This window comes from Neovison vison, chromosome 2, assembly GCF_020171115.1.
Source record: "Neovison vison isolate M4711 chromosome 2, ASM_NN_V1, whole genome shotgun sequence".
Classification (NCBI taxonomy): domain Eukaryota; kingdom Metazoa; phylum Chordata; class Mammalia; order Carnivora; family Mustelidae; genus Neogale; species Neogale vison.
In genome coordinates this window covers 220,517,868-220,536,286 of record NC_058092.1, presented here as the reverse complement: position 1 = coordinate 220,536,286, position 18,419 = coordinate 220,517,868, and the positions used below count along the sequence as shown (strand labels likewise).

The window sequence follows — 18,419 nt, the reverse complement described above, 5'->3', positions numbered from 1 at the left end:
AGTTCACAAAATTTCTGCTGCCAGGTCTTGGTCAGGCCCCACATTTGATTCTAAGTTTTGTAGCTGCCGGTGCACAGGGAGATGTGGCTACGCTCCATTGTACAGTTCTGGGTCCACAATTCAAATAAACAGGCATTTGGAAGGTCAGAAATGACACAGGAAAACCCCTGCAGTTGCGGTTTGTCGAATTGTCTATCTGTTAAAGAATTGCTTGTGGCCTTCCTGAGGTTGCTCTTCGATTTGGATGGCTCTCTTTATTCCGATAATGTTTATTAAGTTGAAAGAGTCTCTTTTGGGTGCTCGGACGATTGAGACAGGCAGGGTCCTGGACTAGAGCTGGGGAGATGAGTGTCTCTTCAGAGGATTCAGGCATCTAAGTGGGCACTGACTTGTCAGTGGGAGGGGTACAGGTGTTACTGGAGGGGCCTGGCCTCCACTGAGGGGGTCAGAGGAGACTGACCAGTAATAATTGAAGCAGAGATCAAGGGCACATGTGAGTTGGCTCAGTGTATGGGGAGCAAAGGGAACGGTGATTTAAGCAGAGGGAACAGCATGGGCCGTGGCTCTGGGCAGGAGAGAGCACAGTGCTTGTGGAGGACTGGAGTGGTTCAGTGTGGTTGGAAGGGGAGTGGGGCGCCTTAAAGGAAGGCCAGTGAGACAAGTCCAGGAGCTTGGATCTCTATTCTGAGGACACAGGGGAGCTACTGAATGGATTTTTCATAAGGAACCACATGATCAAGTTTGCAGATCATAAAGAATACTGTGGCTGTGAGCCTGGGGTGTCCAGGGGCAAGACTGGATGCCGGGAGACCAGCTCAGAGGCCATGGCACCAATCCAATGGAGAGACAGTGGCAACCTGGGCTGGTGACTGGGCAGGGCTGGAGGCAAAGCTGGACAGACTTGATGGGGATTTAGACTGTAGGTCTGGAGAACTTAGCAGAGGGAAGGAAGGACATCAGGGACAGTGCCCAGGTCCTGGCTGGGGGAGTGAGATGGATGGTGATAACATATACAGGGATGGGGACACAACCTGGAGAACAGGATTTGGGAAGAGAATGGGGAAGAAGGAGAAGCTGCTTGGTATTGATTGTTAGAAGATGGAGCCCGTTGTAGATCTGTGGTCCCCCACTCCCCCCGTCTCGCTCACACGCCCTCGTCTCTCTGTCACCTCACCTCTCGCCCCTCTGCAGGCTCTTCATTGATGGTGACCGCATAGATGCCCCCAGTGTGAAGGAGCACCTGCTGTTTGACTTGGGCCTGGAAGCTGAATACAGAATCCAGGTGCTTCCCTACAAGTCCATCCTGAGCGAGCTCAAGGCTCTCTGTGCCAATCTCTCCCCAAGGGAGAAGGTGTGGGTCAGCGACAAGGCCAGCTATGCCGTGAGCGAGGCCATCCCCAAGGTTGGTAGTCCCGCCAAAGCCCGTTCACAGCCTGCTATGTTCCCGCTGCAGCCCCTTCCCAGTCCTGGCATCCTGCAGCTTTGTCTTTGAAACAGAGGTTGTTCTGGACGATGTCTGGGACTGGCTGTCAGACCGGGGATGCCCTCTCCCTGGAAGAGCCATTTGGGCTGAGCCGTATTGAGAGTCTGAGGGTTTGCAGAACTCACGAGTCCTCTGTGTTTTCCACAGTGTGACCCGAGAGATAATTTTAGGGGGTATACATTAAAACTTAACGTTATTAAATGCTACCTGTTTCAGAAGCAATTTAGTGTATACTAGAAAAAACATTTCTAGCATTTGAGATCATGAGATTGTAAAAATTATTTCATAAGTCAGGGTTGAAGAGACTAAGTTGATTTAAAGATAGTCTGAAGAAAAGTGTTATGTAAATAAAGGCCTAGAGGGTAGGCAGCCAGGATGGGGCTGTGTAGGTGGTAAGAGCGCCTGATGTCTGGGAAACACTCTGTGTGCCCCCTCTCCCCGTACATTACAGCTGAGAAGTCTGGGGGCCCTTAGGAAGAGCAGCTTGGGAAGTTGGGGACTTGTCGGAGGTCAGATGGGAGTGACAGCCTTGTCCTTTACTGAGCCTCTGCTGGGTGGTGCTAAGCAGTCTCCTGTCTCCTCATTTTAACTGGGGCTCAGGGTAGGACTGGAATCTAAGCCACCTTGGATACAACCTTTTCCACTGTCCCACCCTGGGCCTCTGGCTGCCAAGTGGCCTTGGACAGGCCCAGGGGAATCTTCTCTCCGTCCTGGGAAGAGCCTAGGTCTGGCCCCCTAGACCTGCCTTTCGAGTGCACCCTGCCACTCTCACACCGTGTGACCCTCAGTTACTCAGATTTGCTTCCTTGACCCGAGTAAGGGGATGATGCCTGCCTTCTCTGTTTCATGGGGGATGTTCATGGGAGAGCGAGGGAGTAAGAGTGGAGAGAGAATGCACCCCTTCAGCAAGCTCTGTGCAAGTGCACAATGGCCCAAATCCCCCACCTGTAAGGCAGGGCTGGGTTCTAACTTGTTCTTAAGTCGGGAAGGGCCTTTCCTAGCCATTCATGATCAGACCGTGAAGAGTAGGTGACGTGTGATTCCGGAGCAAGATGGAGGAAGGAGTGGGAGCCCTTCCCTCATCAGTCACGTGTGCCCCCAGACAATGGGAAAAAGCCTCCTTTGTGTGGCAGGAAAGGGGTTATTTCGGTCAAGCTTTGATCGTTAGCGAACTCTGACCATGACCATGGAGGCTTGAAAAGCAGTTGTCTTCTTGATGGCCGGCGGCCAGCAGTGTCAAAGAGCCGAGGATACGGGGGCTAGAAGAGAAGTGCCTTGCTTGAGGTACTTTGTCTTTTTGGAAGAGCTCAAGCCCCTTCCATCATGCTCAGATGGGGCCAACCAAAAGGGGCCGGTCTTCAGTCCCCAGGCACAGTGAGGTGGGTCCTGAGTCGGGGGTCTGCCGATGACATGTTAAATGTGATGTGCCAGGCGAAGAGGTGATCGCCTTGGTCTTGGGTGTATGGAGCCAGGCTTGATTTCCCATATGACTCCTTTTGCTCCTAGGACCATCGATGCTGTATGCCTTACACTCCCATCTGCATCGCCAAAGCTGTGAAGAATTCTGCCGAATCAGAGGGCATGAGGCGAGCCCACGTGAGTCAAGCAGCCGGTGCAGAGGAGGGGGTGTATGGGGGTCAGAAGGCCCAGGCCCTCCCCTGCTGCGTGGCTTTGAGCCCGGCACGAGGTCGGAAATGCTTTGAGCCTTGCAGTGTTAATGAGAGAATGAGATAAAATACTCAGTACGCTAGATCTTCACAAAGTCCAGCGTACACCACAGAAAAAGGTGATGCTTCTGTTCCTTCTGAAGAGGCCCAGTGTGTGTTTCAAGGCCAGCGGTGGGTCTGGAAAGTTGCAGTGGCTTGCCTTTCCTGCCTCTGGAGAGCGGGAGTGCACCTGCTGAGGGATTTGCCCCTGCTTTCCAGCAGGCCCTTTCCTGGTTGTGCCCGAGGTGTTGAGCAGCCCAGGAGCCCTGTCCCTGCTGGTGGGAATTGCTGCGGGCTTGATGGCAGGGAGCGCCTGCGTGGAAAGCTGCGATGGCGAGTGGTTGTGCCCTGTGGGTCCGGTTTTCTCAGTCCCGCGTCGGGGCTGGGCTCTGAATCTGCCCAGCTGATTTTCAGTAATCACTCTTTTAAAAAAAGTCTCTGTTGTTTCCACAGATTAAAGATGCTGTTGCCCTCTGTGAACTCTTCAACTGGCTAGAGAAAGAGGTTGGTTCTTAGTCTTTGTTTAACACGTGGGTGGCCATTATTCAGAAACTGTCAACATGTGATTCTAACCATGGCCCCCTCCGTGCTCTGGTGACCATGAGGTCTAAGGTCTTGATCTAACTTTAGGACTCTCTCTTGGTAGTTCTTTCTGGAAATTTGGTGTGTATTTAGAAATTTTTTTATTTGTAGAAAATAGTAATACAGATGAGGAAAGAATTTCCTTAACTGAGAGGATCCTTTCTGGGTCAAGGCATTGTCCTATAACTAAGTGGGATTTCATTATAAGGAAAAATGGCTCAAAATAACATTATCGGCAAGCTGACTGTATTAAGAGGAAAAGGTCTTTGTGTACATTTTGGACTTCAGTTTAAGATGTAAAACCTTTGATAGTTAATTGACCCGTGGCCATTCGTTGCTTGCCTTTTCATCCCTTTTGGTTGGCAGCAGGGGATTTCTTTGTGTCATTGCTAAACAGTCTCATGTTCCCTTTAAATATGATATAAACAACTCTTTAAAAGTAGCTTAAGTTGGAAAAAGAATATCGCCCTCACTCCTACCTGTGTAACTAAGCTTATTCCCTCTGGCTGGTGTTCTTCTGTGTAAATCATTTTTACATGTCTCTCAGTGCATAGATGTGATTTTGTATTTTATTTTACTCACTCTGTACGATAGTGTGAGCCTTCTCCACGTGCTTGGAGGCCTGTAGAAAAGGATCCAAATGGTAAAAGCGTTGTGTGGTGACAGATGGTAGCTACACTTGTGATGAGCACAGCATAACACAGAGATGCTGAATCACCGTGTCATATACCTGAAACTAACATCGCATCGTGTGTCAGCTCTGTTTGCATTTAAAAAAAAAAAAAAAAAGGATCCAAGTAGAGAGGTTGCATTTCGTGGTTAGACTGATTTGCCATTCCTCCTCTTTTCAAGTGTTGAGATCGTTTTAAATTTTTTTTTGCTATTATCAATCACCCTGTAATAATATCTTTGCATATTTATCTTCTTTATTTATTTAGGATAACTTTCTTAGGATGATATCCTAGCAGGAGATGCCTTTGAATTTTTAAACTTAGATGGATTAAGTTTAGGGGAGGTTTTAGGATAATAATACTGAGACACGTAGCTGAGTGAGAAATTGAAAGGATAGAAATCCTAGTTTAGGTAGCTTTGATGAGCGTCTTTGGAAATTCCCTCCTTAAAGATAAGCCCTCAGCTGTGTCCCGTACGTGGCAGAGTGGGGATGTGGGAAGTGAGGACAAAATAGGCTTTTAATGCATCCTCTTTAACTTGTATGAAGCACATGAATTTATCACCCCAGATGATTCATAAGCAACTCCCTCGTAGGTGCCCAAAGGTGGCGTGACCGAGATCTCAGCTGCTGACAAAGCCGAGGAATTTCGCAGGTAAAGATCCGTGTGTGGCGGGGGTGCTGAACATTGTGGTTGTTTCTTTGGTGAGTTCCGTGAGGCTGAGAGGGCCCTGATTCTTGGCACGGTAAAATCCTTTAAGCCGGTCTGCTCTCTGTGTCTTTCTGTTCCAGGCAACAGGCTGACTTCGTGGACCTGAGCTTCCCGACGATTTCCAGTACGGGACCCAATGGCGCCATCATTCACTACGCGTAAGGCATGCGGAGTTGCTCGCTGCCAGGCTTTGCTGCTGCTTCTGCATGGGAGCCTGAGCAGGGGAGAGACAGGATTTGACCCAAGGCCCCAGTGCCCACTTCCTTGAGTCTGTCGAGACTGTTCTTAGATGGGAACTGAGGACTTGTTTTCTCTCGTTGCCTCTTCATCTCCAAGTCTCTGCCTTTTGGGAGCTTCCTCTGAGGCCCAGGTGTATGGTATTGACCTTCTCCGTGAGGTAGTCAGACGGGATGTCCCCCTCTTTGCCTTCTGAGGCAGCTGAAGCTGTATTCCATAGCTCTTCATCATGGTGAGCCGAATATTTTAGTGTTTGTCTTTCCTGATAATGGCAGCCTTCCTGATGAATGAGTCCAGACATCTTGTGAGCTCTGTCACCGCCATACTTAAAAACTTAGCACTGGGTTGTGGAGCATCGTGTTGTGGTGAGGGAGGTGATCAGCACCCTTTTGTCCCTCCCTGCGGGCTTGAAGCCGGGCGCCCAGCCTGTGGGGAATTTCAGCAGATGAGCTCCGAGAGCCTGTGGACTCAGAGAGCGGAGCATTCTCTGTGCTGTGACACAGGAGGGGCACTGGTAAGTTTAGGACTCATTTGCCTGCAGAGACCGTGGGAAATGGAACTTGGCTTAGCCATTGGGCGCCAGCTTCAGATTCGCCCAGTCGAGTGGTTTTGCCTAGTGTTGGGCATTTTGAGTTCTTAGCTCCATGTCTGTGATGTACAGTCAGTTGGGGAACACTTGGTCTTTCTCACTGTGCCGTACACAGGTGGAGACCCCCCCCCCAATAACTGCTTTTAGAGCTTTTAGTCTTGGGGCACATTTTGAACCTGTGTGTGGGAGATCGTCGTCACAGATGTGATTGTGCAGTTCTCTCCTAGTAATGCTTCTGTTCCAAAATTAAAATATAAAAAGGACTTCAGTTTTTGTCTTCTGTTTAATTCAGGTGGTGAATTTCTTGGCTGGATACTATCCTAGAATTTTGCATGTAATTAACACATTAAAAATTTTCAGCTCAAGGGGGGAGAATCCTGTTTTTACTTTGATATTTTTTCACCGTGGGCTGTTGGAAGTCTGTTGAGAAGCAGGGCCTAGAGCTGGTTCCAGTTGTTCAGCTGGAGTGATCATCACTGATGCCCTTTGTGCTGAAGAGGGGGTGGGTGGTGCCTGGCAATGAAGGAGTCCTTCTTTCAGCTGTGGGCAGAGACTTGGGATGTCCTTTCCCCTTCTAGCATTTCCCAGTGCAGTGGGACTGTCTGGAAATGGCACGGGGAGATCAGATCACTTTTTAAAAATACTTCTTGTTCATTTAAAAAAAAGTGCTACGGCATAAGAACATTGTGATTCACTCGTTTTCCTAATAAAAATCCCTTTAGTTTTTCTCCCAAATTGAAACATTCGCCTCCTGTCTGTCTGGGGCTCTGGGAAGCACATGGGGTCTGGTTCTCCCGCCCACGCACCCCCCGGCCACAGAGACAGATGACTCGTCGCTGCTGTGTTCCCTGTTCCCAGTTCTCAGGATTCTAGCTTGGTCCTCTTGCATCTAATGATTATTATTTTTGTAGCGTTTACAACTATTTCATGAAACTGTTTTGTTCCAGACACAAATGGAGATAGAGACAAAGAAATATATTATTATTCCTTCTTTTGAGCTCTTTATCCAGCTGGGGAGATAGGCTGACTGGATCACCGAGTCGTTCTAGGAGATTAAATTATTTGAAATAATTTAGTGGGTAACTTTTAATTTTGATATACTTTCAGACCTATATAAGTTGTAAGAATAGTATAAGGAAGCTTTATATGTCTCCTCCCAGACTCAGCAAGTACATTTGTGGAATAATTAATTTTTAATTAACTTTCTTAGGCCGGTCCCTGAGACGAATAGGACGTTGTCGCTAGATGAAGTGTACCTGATCGACTCGGGAGCCCAATACAAGTAAGTGAACTAGAGCCGCCGTAGAAGGAGATGGTGCTGGGTCAAAAAAGTTGAATAGGGGCAAGCCAAGCTCCAGCCAAGGGCACCCAGAGGGGAATCTCACTGTGCCCCAGCCCCTAATGGAATCCTTCTCATGTCTTGTCCTTTTTTTCACCCCTGCTTGAAGTTATCCAGTGGTGACTCTTCTCACAAAAGACTGTTTGATGGAAATGTTTAGTTCTTGGCCGGAAGTTGTTAAATACTAAATAAATAACTGGAAGCAAGCTTTCGAAACCACTGGAAAGACTTCTGCCCTAGTTCGTAAACTGCCTGTTAACTCTGCACTTGCAGCAGCCTCCTGACTTTGGGAAGTGGGGGGTTAATTTTAAATGAGTAAATGAGAAACTAGGGATGCCTCTGAATTTCTGGATTTCCATCTTCATGTCTCGCTGCTTTCATATTCCTCCTCTAGAAAGTTTCTCAGAGGAGAGCCCAAGATTTGGCTGGGGCTTGGTGTGGAACCATGGAAGGAGCTGGAATGGGTGTTGTCTGCAGTAAGAGAGCACGGGCGGCCACTGCAGTTGGGACTGTGGTTGATGGAGAGCCTGATTTATTTTTTTTATTTTTAAAGATTTTATTTAGGGAGAGGGAGAGAAAACACGAGAGTGAGAGCAGGGGAAAGGGCAGAGGGAGAAGGAGGGGAAAAGATTCTCAAGCAGACTCTGCTGTGAGCGCAGAGCCTTATGCAGGGCTCCATCCCATGACCCTGAGATCATGACCTGAGCCAAAACCAAGAGTCAGGTGCTTAACCGACTGAGCCACCTGGGTGCCCCTGGAGAACTTGATTATTAAGTGGGCTCTGCCACATGGGTGGGAACCATAGCCTAGCCTTGGGACATGTGTGTGTTTGTATTCATAATATAACATCTTAGAGCTCAGGGTATTAATTGGGTAACTGGTGTAAATTTTGGTTCACGTCTAAATTTTAGCAGGATTTCAGAAGTTACTCTATGTCAGTATGGATTAGTGCTTCTAAGAGAGGTCTTTGGGTAATTGTAGGGTCCACTCCTTTGCTGTCCTGATGGGCGGAACTAGAGCTTGGCCCCTTTTTGGTAGAAGCAGGCTCCTACTTGCTCCTATTTCCTTTGTCCTCCGCCCTCTCATTTATAACCCCGTGATCGTGTCACCCATGAGACAGGCCTCACACGGCAGACCAAGAGAGTGTGTATGTGTCAGGACCTGACTGAGTTCACGCTCACTACCTGTGGACGTCCTTGCTCTCACACTTTGTTTTAATTAATTAATTAAGAAAAGGATTTATTTATTTATTTTAGAGAGAGCACAAGCAGGAGGGGCAGAGGGAGAGAAAATCTCAAGTAGATTCTATGCTGAGCACCGAGCCGGACACAGGGCTTGATCTCCCCACCCTGAGATCACTACCTGATTCCAGACCAGGAGTCTGATGCCTAACTGACTGTACCACCTAAAGTCCCCTGAGCCAAAGCTTATTTTGAGTGAAAGCTAATTTGTCCTTTCCTTTGGAAAGGGATGGGACGACAGATGTGACACGGACCATGCATTTTGGGACCCCCACAGCCTATGAGAAGGTAAGGTGGGGCAGAAAACTGGAGAGCCCTCTCTGTTTTCTTAAGAACAGCATTGCTCTTATGGAAAGGAATTGTATTATGAGGAAAAATTTATATGTGGGATAGTAAAATAGCTCATTACTGTGGAGTCAGGCTTATCTGCTTTATGATGTCCATTTAATTAATTACTGGAGAAATCTTAAAAGCATTCTGTCTGCTAAGGTCAAAGCAAGTCAAAGTCAAGTTTAAACAGCGTCAGTGTTCTCTCGAATCAGGAAATCTCTTTGGGGATGGGAGTGGGAGAGTGAAATGTATACTTTTTACAAACAGCGTCTAGATTTGATTCTGAAAGCCACCTCCCCCCTTCTCTTTTCAAGTTCAGCATTTCCACTTACAGGTTTAGCTCAGGAAGCCTCTAAAATTGTCTGCACTGCTCAGTTTGTGGTCTGTCTGGCCTGGAGAGGCGGAGATGGCGGTGAGGTAGGAGTCTGGAGACTGGACTTCAGGTCCTTCAGCTGTTTGCTGGCTCTGTGACCTTGAGTGAAGCACTGAGACACATCCATAAACGTGGGGGTACGAGTACCTGCCTCCAGGGCTGGTTATAAAGGTTCCACGACCCTTGCAAATTCCCAGATCAGTCACTAACCCAGGGACGCCGGTTGAGTCCCTGAGTGAATCTGTTTTTCTAGGAGCTCCTGCAGGGAGTTTATCCAGGGAAGAGAGTTTCACACAGTGCAGCAGAGCACACTTCATACTTTTAGTCCTGTGCCTCATCTGTTTGCAGGCATGAGCGCCTTAGAAGAATCTGACCTTGGCTCCACATACCTTTGCTATGACTCTCTCCATGCTGGGTACAGAGCTCCCGACCAGCTCGATCAGTGTGGGTTTAGTCCGGGCTCTGCGCCTTCCTGGCAAGCCCCTAACCTCCCAAGCAGCACTTTTCTTCTCCAGGCAGTAGGGATCCCCCCCGAGTCCAAGATCAGGAAGGGGTATAGATACTGCTGCAGGACTGCCTTGCTTCAAGGCCAGCTGTTGCTCCTTAAGAACTACGTTGTCCGGCAGGCTAGTTAATTTCTCTGTCGAGCGGGGACAACAGCAGCATCTCCGGCATCCCTCGTGGGATTAAGGGTTCAGTGCTCAGTACCATGCCTGGCCCGGAGGGTTAGCTCGGTGACTGTTAGCTGGTGACATCAGCGGTTCTGTGACTTTTGCTCGTCTTTCTCAGGTGCAGCTGGAGTGTGACAGAATGTTCATTTCAAGGGAAGGACCTGTAGGGTCATCTCTGATGGTTCTCTTTTAACTAAATTTAATTTCAAGAGTTTCTAGAAAATCGGTCCCATGGACAAGCTTTTTTTTTTTCCTCCAGAGTTTTTTCTTTTTCCTCCGATTATCTCTGTGGTATTGCTAATAACCTTCAGAATCAAGGTTTTCTGAGCTGCCGGAAAGCTCCAGGACTGAAGCGTCTGTCCTCGTTCTGCAACTTGCCCCTGGGTTTTCTTTGGCAGGAATGCTTCACATATGTCCTCAAGGGCCACATAGCTGTGAGTGCAGCCGTTTTCCCGACTGGAACCAAAGGTAGGTGGTTCCTCTGTCATCTGGCAGGCGTTTTCTTGTTCAGGCACCAGACATGTCTCAATTTGAGTGGAAGGACATGTCCTTTGTTTCATGGCAGCCCTGGCCCCTTTAGGCCCAGCCAGGGCAAGGGCTGCATGGAGTGAGTGCCTCCCAGGGAGCCAGGCCTCGGTTTGGTATGATGTCAGTTGTGTACCTCTCTCCTGCCCACCTGAGGTGTCAGATGACCCAGGCAGGTGGCTCCCGGGAGAGGGCGGCTAGCGCATGAAGGCCTCTAGGCCCAAGAGCAAGTTGGTTGGTGCACCCTCTTCACTGTCCTGCTTTGCTGGGCCATTGTCTCCTTTTGGGATGCTTGTTGGGATTTAGTTTACTGGGAACCTGACTTCAGATATATACCAGTCTGCCTGAGGACTGATGGATGGGGCATTGGGCGGGGAGTTGACAAGACCTGGGCCTTGAGTCTGCTTAGATCGGGTCTGCACTCATCTCCCTGGGCATCTGTTTCCTTGCAGTCTGGTTAGAGTCTCTTCTTTGTCATTCTGAACCCTCAGGGTCCCAGCCTGGGAAGGGAATGCGTGTATCTCCCACACCCATAGCTGCTGCAGGTGACCAGCCCCTGTACTGGCTTCCTGGACATACGGTCCTCCAGCTTGGGACTGAGCTCTGGCGGGCTGGGGAGTGGCTTTCTTAGGAGCGCTCTGTTAGTTCTTTCTTGTGCTGGGTTGAAATCCGAACCCTCCAGTAACTTTTACCCGCTGGTTTCTGTTTCACTTTCTGGAGCCAAACATAATAAATCTAATCTCTAAAGTGCTTTGCAAATTGAAAAGTACTGGACAAATATCCCTGAGTGGTTCTTCATGTGTCTTTCAGGACACCTTCTTGACTCGTTTGCCCGCTCAGCTTTGTGGGATTCTGGCCTGGATTACCTGCACGGAACGGGACACGGTGTTGGATCTTTTCTGAATGTTCATGAGGGTCCTTGTGGCATCAGTTATAAAACGTTCTCCGATGAGCCCTTGGAGGCCGGCATGATAGTCACTGATGGTAAGTGTCCCTCCCATCCAGGGTGGGCTCAGGTCTTCGAGCCTGTTGGAAGGTTCTCTGTTGTTTCTTAGCTTTTGATTATCTTAAAGTAAATTGGATATAATTTCCCCCTCTGGTCACCTTGAATTAAACAAGAACAACAACTTTTTACGATTATAAAAGTGATATGTGTTCATTTTAGAAAAGGTGAGGCTGTGGGGCAGCATATGTAAAAAAATGAAAATCATTAGTAATCCAGCCACCCAGGTGAGCCCTTCCTTCATAGTTTGATGTGTGAGCTTTGGGTCTTTCATATTCGTAGATATCTTTTCTCCTAATCCTTCAGATTATACCGGATGTATTGTTTGTATTCAGCTTTCTTAACTTAATGTACTTCCTCTTCCCAGGTCATTACCACATCTCTGTGCATTTATTTTGTTTTATTTATTTATTTTTTTAAAGATTTTTTTGTTTACTTGTGTAGGCAGAGAGGCAGGCAGAGAGGGGAGGGGGAAGCAGACTCCCTGCTGAGCAGAAAGCCCAGTGCGGGGCTCCATCCCAGGACCCTGAGATCATGACCTGAGCTGAAGGCAGAGGCCTTAATCCACCGAGCCACCCAGGCGCCCCTCTGTGCATGTATTTTAATGCTTGCCTCGTTATGTCTTAGGAATAAGCACCGGGACTTGTCTGGTCAATCCTCTGTTACTGTATTCCTGGCCCTGGCTCCAGTTCTCAGGGACTTTCGAATCTGTTCCTTTAGAGTCTGTTCCTTGAGGACCTGTTGGAAGTGGCCGTGTGGGAGGCGGAGATGTCCTGGGCTCTCACCCCGGGGCTGAGTGGGCTGTTGGCCTGTCTCCCCTCCTCCTCCACGGTGGGGCCGTCACCGCAGGAGTGAGCGCTTCTCGCCTGTGTGTATGTGTTTGTGCCTTGCTGCTTCTCATCTCTGGGTTTGATTGCTTCTAGAGCCAGGCTATTACGAAGACGGGGCTTTTGGAATTCGCATTGAAAATGTTGTCCTGGTGGTCCCTGTGAAGACCAAGGTAGGTAATGGTCTGTTTATTTTTAAATTTTCCTTATTTCTTAATGAGGGATGATGAACGAGGCTGTCTGTCTCTGGAGCCAAGAATGTGCCATTCTGGAGCCAACATGGAGCTTCCTCCCCTTGATACCAGAGAGTCTCCTGGAAATCACTGTCCTCTGCAGAAGCTAGAAGGAAACTCTGGAATGAACTGGGACCCGGAACTGGAATTCCTGGGGTGCCAGGCAGGCCCTTGCCTGATGGGATTTGGGGCTCCTTGTCATGACGCTTCCTCTACGATAGGGGGACACATGCTGGGGGTGGGGGAGGTGCTTGTTTGAAGGCCGCTCCCAGACCCAGACCCAGGGCCAGGGCCTGGAAACTGTATTTTCAGCAAATGCCTCAGATGAATTCTGTCGGGTAAAGCTGAGGGGCCCGGCGGGTCGGGCCCCATAGGCTCGTGATTAGACGGGTCTGTTTCCTTCCGGAAGACAGGCACTTCACCTTCTCCCCTTCACCGTTACCAAGAGGTGCCAGGGCTCAGGTGCTAGGCTGTAACTAGAGACCCGTTCACTCTTTTTCTGCGGGTGGTGGTGGAGATTGAATAGTTGGAGGCAAGTGGCTTCCTCAGCCTGCAGGCTTCTGTTCTCTGCTTCCACATCGAAGTCACCATCCTTGAGAGTGGCCTCTCCCCTCACTCCCAGAGGCCTTTCCAGGAGCAGAGACCAAGCACACTCTCAGGTGCCCTGGCCATTCTGTACTATGTAGAATGGACAAACCTGTTACCTGTCACCAGATGGGACTGGCTTGTTGAGGGAGGACACATGATTAACTGTTAAATAAAAGTGATGTTGGGGACTTACACTCTAGTAGAGTCTGCAACCAAAAGCAGTGATGCCCCTTGTCTAGACACCACCATGCTCTGCCCCTACTGCTTCTCCATCACAGTGGACGTTAGCCTGGGGACCTGCTGCTTAGAGCCCCTCGGCTTTTCCCGAAGGCAGCTGTTGACACAATGGGGCCGCTCCAGGACAGTGGCTTCAGCTGGGTTCATTGTGCCTCCTGGGCCGACTGGAGATGCCGACCAGCAAACCCCATTTTGGTTCCCAGTCACACACCTGGCCCTGGGGGGTGGTCATGTCTGGTGGGAATGACTTCACGGTGTCTCTCTGTGGTAAGAGAGGAGTAAAAGCTTCTGTTTTCTTCCTTTTCCAACAGTATAACTTCAATAACCGGGGAAGCCTGACCTTTGAACCTTTAACTTTGGTTCCCATACAGACCAAAATGATAGATGTGGATTCTCTAACAGACAAAGAGGTAATGAGGGTGGCTTGGAGGAGACAGAGTGGGACTGGGGTGGAGAGCTACCTTCCATTCTCTCGTCTGTTCCCACTTTTTACTTCAGAGGGCTGTGCCACCTGAGTCTGAAAATCCAAGGTCTCCTGAGGACTGTAGATGTTTCTCCTGTATTTGTTGGCTCTCCAGGTAGAGCTAGTCCACCCTGCACCATCGGGGGGTGGGGGGTGGGCGCCGTAAGGTGTCATGAGTAGGATTAGTTCACCATTGCTTTTCCTTGAGGGCATGAGCCACAGCTGCGCGGGGGAGCGTTTAGCCAACCGTAGGCCATGCGTCTTCCCTCTGAAAAGCCAGATGGGTGGTAGGGCCTCTTGGCCATTGCATATACCAGATTGTTTTCTCATGTTGAATGAGACATTAAGGGAATGAAAAGCAAAATCTGTTATCATATGCCCAGCTGTCACACAGACAAGGAGAGAGGTGGGGCCTCCTCTTCTGGTCACTCCGGGCTGTGAAGCTCTTCATAAAGCTAGGAGCCCAGTGGTGCTCACTCTCAGGCTTAGAGCGACACATGTTATGAAACCCCTTCAGACCCTGTGCCGGGTCCCCAGGCCCACGAGGCCAGGTGAGGTGGCGGGCCTCGGGACCCGGAGTAAGGCTTGTGGGATCAGGCAGCTGATCAAAATCAGAGCAGAGACGGGGCCAGAAACTGGGTGGGAACAGTCAGCACTGGACAGACCAAACAGTTCCCAAGCCAGGAAGACAGAAGCCAGAAGGACCCAAGTTTCAGAGCAAGGCAGGTGATCAGAAGTCCCTGCCAACGTCAGATGATTGATGGGAGCCAAGGGCGGGACAAGCATGGCAGGTCACTGTAGGAGTAAGTTTTGTTACTCAGTCCAGCCCCGGCCTCACCCCAGGGGTGGTGAGGTGCCTCTTCAGCCATCCTCCGCGGTGTGCCCTCATGCTTGGCACGAGAGAAAGGTGCCTCTGAGGCTCGAGGAGGCCCCTTCTGTTGGACTGTGGAATGGGATTCTCCCAGCCAGAAGCTGCTTCTGCCTGACGCTGCTCACAGAGGGGTGACAAAAAAAGTCATCTGCTTCCTGCTTAGCTTGGGCACCTCAGCTTAACCTTGCTTGGGCAGCCAGACACCCCCACTCAGCGAGGCGGACTGATGCGGGTTTATTCAGCTTGTTGCTGGCACTGGACAGGAAACAGCCTGTTAGCGGCCCAGTGTCTGGTGTGGGTCTGGCAGGAAGAGTCCCTCCAGCGGTCCCTGGCTTAGGGGAAGGGGGACAAGAATACATGAACAGGCATGGAAGCCACTTGCTTGAATCCTTTGTGCACCACAGGAGCCGGGGTCTCTTCTCATCGCCTCAGGTACAGCTTCCAGGGTCTTAGCAAGGGAGCCTCCAAGTACGAAGTCACTTTGCTCTTGGAAGCCCAAGGCTGTGGCTTCCTGCTACAGCTCTAGGTCGTGCAGTCCCTGCTGCCACATGCTGTGTACTCAACCAGGGGGCATTCCTCCCAGTGACAATTTTATCTACAGAAACAGTGCGTGAGGAAGGTTGAGTGAGGCCATTCTTCCCTGAGGGAGAAATTTTGTTAACCTGACTCAGTGCACCCCATGACATTGAACATGGACCTGTGGGCTCTTTCGTACTCAGTGGTTCATTACTAGACCTTGCATAGCCGAATCACTGAACTCTTCTTTCTGCCAATTAGTTTTTATAGGGCAGATAATAGCTTCTTACTCTTAGATCATAAGCAAGTTCCTACAAATAACAGTAGATGTATTTAACATATCAAGCAGAGTACATTTATTATCTCTTTTAGCACAAAAAAAGAAAATCTCTTCTCTATACTACTTAATCACTCTGGGGCTTCATTCTGTCAGAAGGCACAGTAATACCCCACAACCAGAGTCTCTCCAATTGGCTTTTAAAATACTTGGTCATGTCCTTTACCGTCTCCCAAATAGATTGTTTTCAGTGACTTTTGGGACCTTTAGGGTTTGCATTCCCGTCATTTATCAGAGGTGGCAGCTGAGGACTTTGCTCATGAACATGGGCTGATACACATTCTCAGGGCCTTGGGATGTTGGTCTGGGCCCCCTGAGGCTGTGCGTACAACTCAAAGGGTCTTGGGAGTTTCACCTTGGCACCAGGGTTGGCTGCTTTGGACCGCTGGCTCTCTCCTAGCACTGCCTGACCCATAGCAGTTTGCTTGCTTTTCCCTCCCTGCTCCGCTCCCCAATTCCCAGTAGGGGCCAGTAGGTTCTCCCCAGTGGGGAGTGGAGCCCTGGGTGGGTCAGAGCCTGTTGGCAATTCCACTGTATCTGTCTGCCCATCTCAACCCTGAGCTCGTCCATGGTACCTGATCCAGACTGGAGTCCCCAGTGCCCGTGCTTTTGTAACACCACCGCCTTCCCAGCTGGCGTGTGGGTCATTGCAGCGGCGGCACGGATGGCCGCTGTCTTGCCCGCTTCACCGCAGCTGAGTGTCGGGACGGGCTCACTTCCTGGCCAGTGAAGAGAACGGGTGGTCATCCTCTGAGTAGAACTTGCTTCACTCCTGCCCTGCCCCAGAGGAGAGAATTCACCCTTTTATGGCACAGAACTATCGCCAGAATGGATCCACCCCAACCCAGGCGCCAAGTCCTGTCAGACCTCCTTCCTTCTTACCTCTTTTTAAAACATCTGCTGGGGCGGTGGACATGTTCTGTCACGCATCTGAAGGTTGAGCTCCCGGCCCCACCCTGCAAGCACCAGAGTCCTTGGTTAGCAGAGGTTTGGGCTGCATTCAGATAGCCACCCACGGGGGCTCAGCTCATCCTAGTTTACTCAGCTTCGTCAGTGGAAACTCAGTGCATTGGTGGGACACCTTCAGGTGTGTCTCTTAGCAGAAGTCTTACTAGGCATCTAGGGGCTAGTTTTCAACCCCCCTCTCCTCTACTGCCACCCCGAGATGGCTGAGGTATAAGGGAAGGAGGCCACATAAGTGGGTGTAGGACCTACCAGACCCCCTGCCCCGTCCCTCCCACCGTGTCCTGGGGGGGCCTGTTGGGAAGTATGCCTGGGTATAGGTTACTCTGCACTTTGGAAGCCCAAAGCCATGACTTGCTCTCAGGAATTAAAGTTTCTTCACAGTTGTTGCCGGTCCACTGCACTAGACTGTTCTGGAAGCATTTTACCGTAAGCATTGTGGCCTTGTCCCTTCAATTTCCAGGGAAATTTGTCACTTGTCTGTGAGCAGGGAGAAAAGGTTTTGTGTATCTCTGCTCTCAACTCGTGATCTCTGTGCCTGGGGGCCTCTCCCTGTTTGCCCGTGTAGTGTAGCCTTTGCGAGAGGTGTGAACACTGCCTGTCTTTCTCCCATCTTATAGTGCGACTGGCTCAACAGTTACCACCTGACCTGCAGGGAAGTGATTGGGAAGGAACTGCAGAAGCAGGGCCGCCAGGAAGCTCTCGAGTGGCTCATCAGGGAGACACAGCCCATCTCCAAGCAGCACTAATGCCTCATGTTTTTTTTTGGTTTCTTTTTTTTTTTTTGTAGAACGTTCTGGGGAAGGGAAGAAACCTGGCAGATCCCTGACATCTGTCCCCTTTCCTCTCCTTCCTTACTTCCCCTTTTTACTTTGAGATTCTAAGAAGGACTGAAAATCTTCTTATCCTCTTTGATATTTTCTTGCAAACACTCAATCTTTTATGATTTTTTTAATTGTTGAGAACTAGTCAAGAATAAAATTGCTGCACCAGAAGGAGGGTCCCCGCAAAGCGGAGCACTCGAGCAGGGGAGATGCCCTGAGCAGCCGCAGGGAGTTCTCTGGCCAGTGATGGTGAAACACTGCTTGCTCTCTGATGGTCAAGTTCCAGGTGCTAGTACATTATTCATGATCACCTTGATTCATGAGACTGTATTTATGATCAGTGAATAAAATGTCCAAATGTGCTTTGTCTCAGCCGTGTCTTTCCTCTCAGCAGTGTCTATGTCGCATCTTAGGGGAGCTCATCTCCAGGGCTGGTGGCCTTTGGGGGACACATTGTCTAGACAGAAGGTCCCCTTTGAGGAGAGATCCCTGGCCTCCCCGTGTATTGTCTGGCTTAACTGGAAAGCCTTTTTCTTTTCTCTGGAAAACTTAATTTTGGTGAGTATAATGTTGAAAGTGAGTCTAACATGGTCCACCCTGTGTTACGTGTTGTGGGTTCTCCCCTTGCCCCCCACCATGGCACCATAGCGCCGCAGCCCTCCTGTCTCCTCACTTGTACATAGCGCTCTGTGGCAAGTGCCTGCGACACCCCATCCATGGGGACTTTCACACTTGGAACAGTCCCGAAGAGCTGATGTCCCTGTGACCTTGGACCATCATGGTCTGGGATGGGTATGGGAGAGCAGACTTCTTCAGACCTTGGCTGGGATGTCTGAGGTGTGGGCTGCACTATCTCAAGCAGCTGCCCAGTGGGATGGAGCCCCATTGCCTACCATGGTAACTTGTTCCAGAACACACCTTCGCTTTCTTCCTTTCCTTCTGGGTTTCACTTCCCCTTTTTCCCACCAGCATTACTTGGGACCATCCCCCAATAAACCAATTACATATAAATCCTTGTCTTAGGACCTGCTTTTTTAAAGGAGCCCACCCTAAGACATAACCTGGAGATAGAGCTACTAATCTGCTAGATATTTTCTCT

At 49.7% G+C, this 18,419-nt stretch overlaps 1 protein-coding gene across 3 annotated transcripts in view; it reads left to right on the top strand.

The window, feature by feature from the left end:
- Positions 1–17,682, top strand: part of XPNPEP1 (X-prolyl aminopeptidase 1) — a 53,409-nt gene extending 35,727 nt beyond the window's left edge. For all 3 annotated transcript variants that reach the window (XM_044240474.1, XM_044240475.1, XM_044240476.1), the window contains 12 exons: positions 1,192–1,402; positions 2,990–3,079; positions 3,643–3,693; positions 5,038–5,096; positions 5,234–5,311; positions 7,190–7,261; positions 8,787–8,847; positions 10,332–10,401; positions 11,269–11,442; positions 12,385–12,461; positions 13,658–13,756; positions 17,117–17,682. In XM_044240474.1, coding sequence (XP_044096409.1) covers positions 1,192–1,402; positions 2,990–3,079; positions 3,643–3,693; positions 5,038–5,096; positions 5,234–5,311; positions 7,190–7,261; positions 8,787–8,847; positions 10,332–10,401; positions 11,269–11,442; positions 12,385–12,461; positions 13,658–13,756; positions 17,117–17,245 — 1,171 coding nt within the window. In that variant the 3' untranslated portion in view covers positions 17,246–17,682. The remainder of the gene's footprint in view (positions 1–1,191; positions 1,403–2,989; positions 3,080–3,642; positions 3,694–5,037; positions 5,097–5,233; positions 5,312–7,189; positions 7,262–8,786; positions 8,848–10,331; positions 10,402–11,268; positions 11,443–12,384; positions 12,462–13,657; positions 13,757–17,116) is intronic.
- Positions 17,683–18,419: the final 737 nt, after the last annotated feature.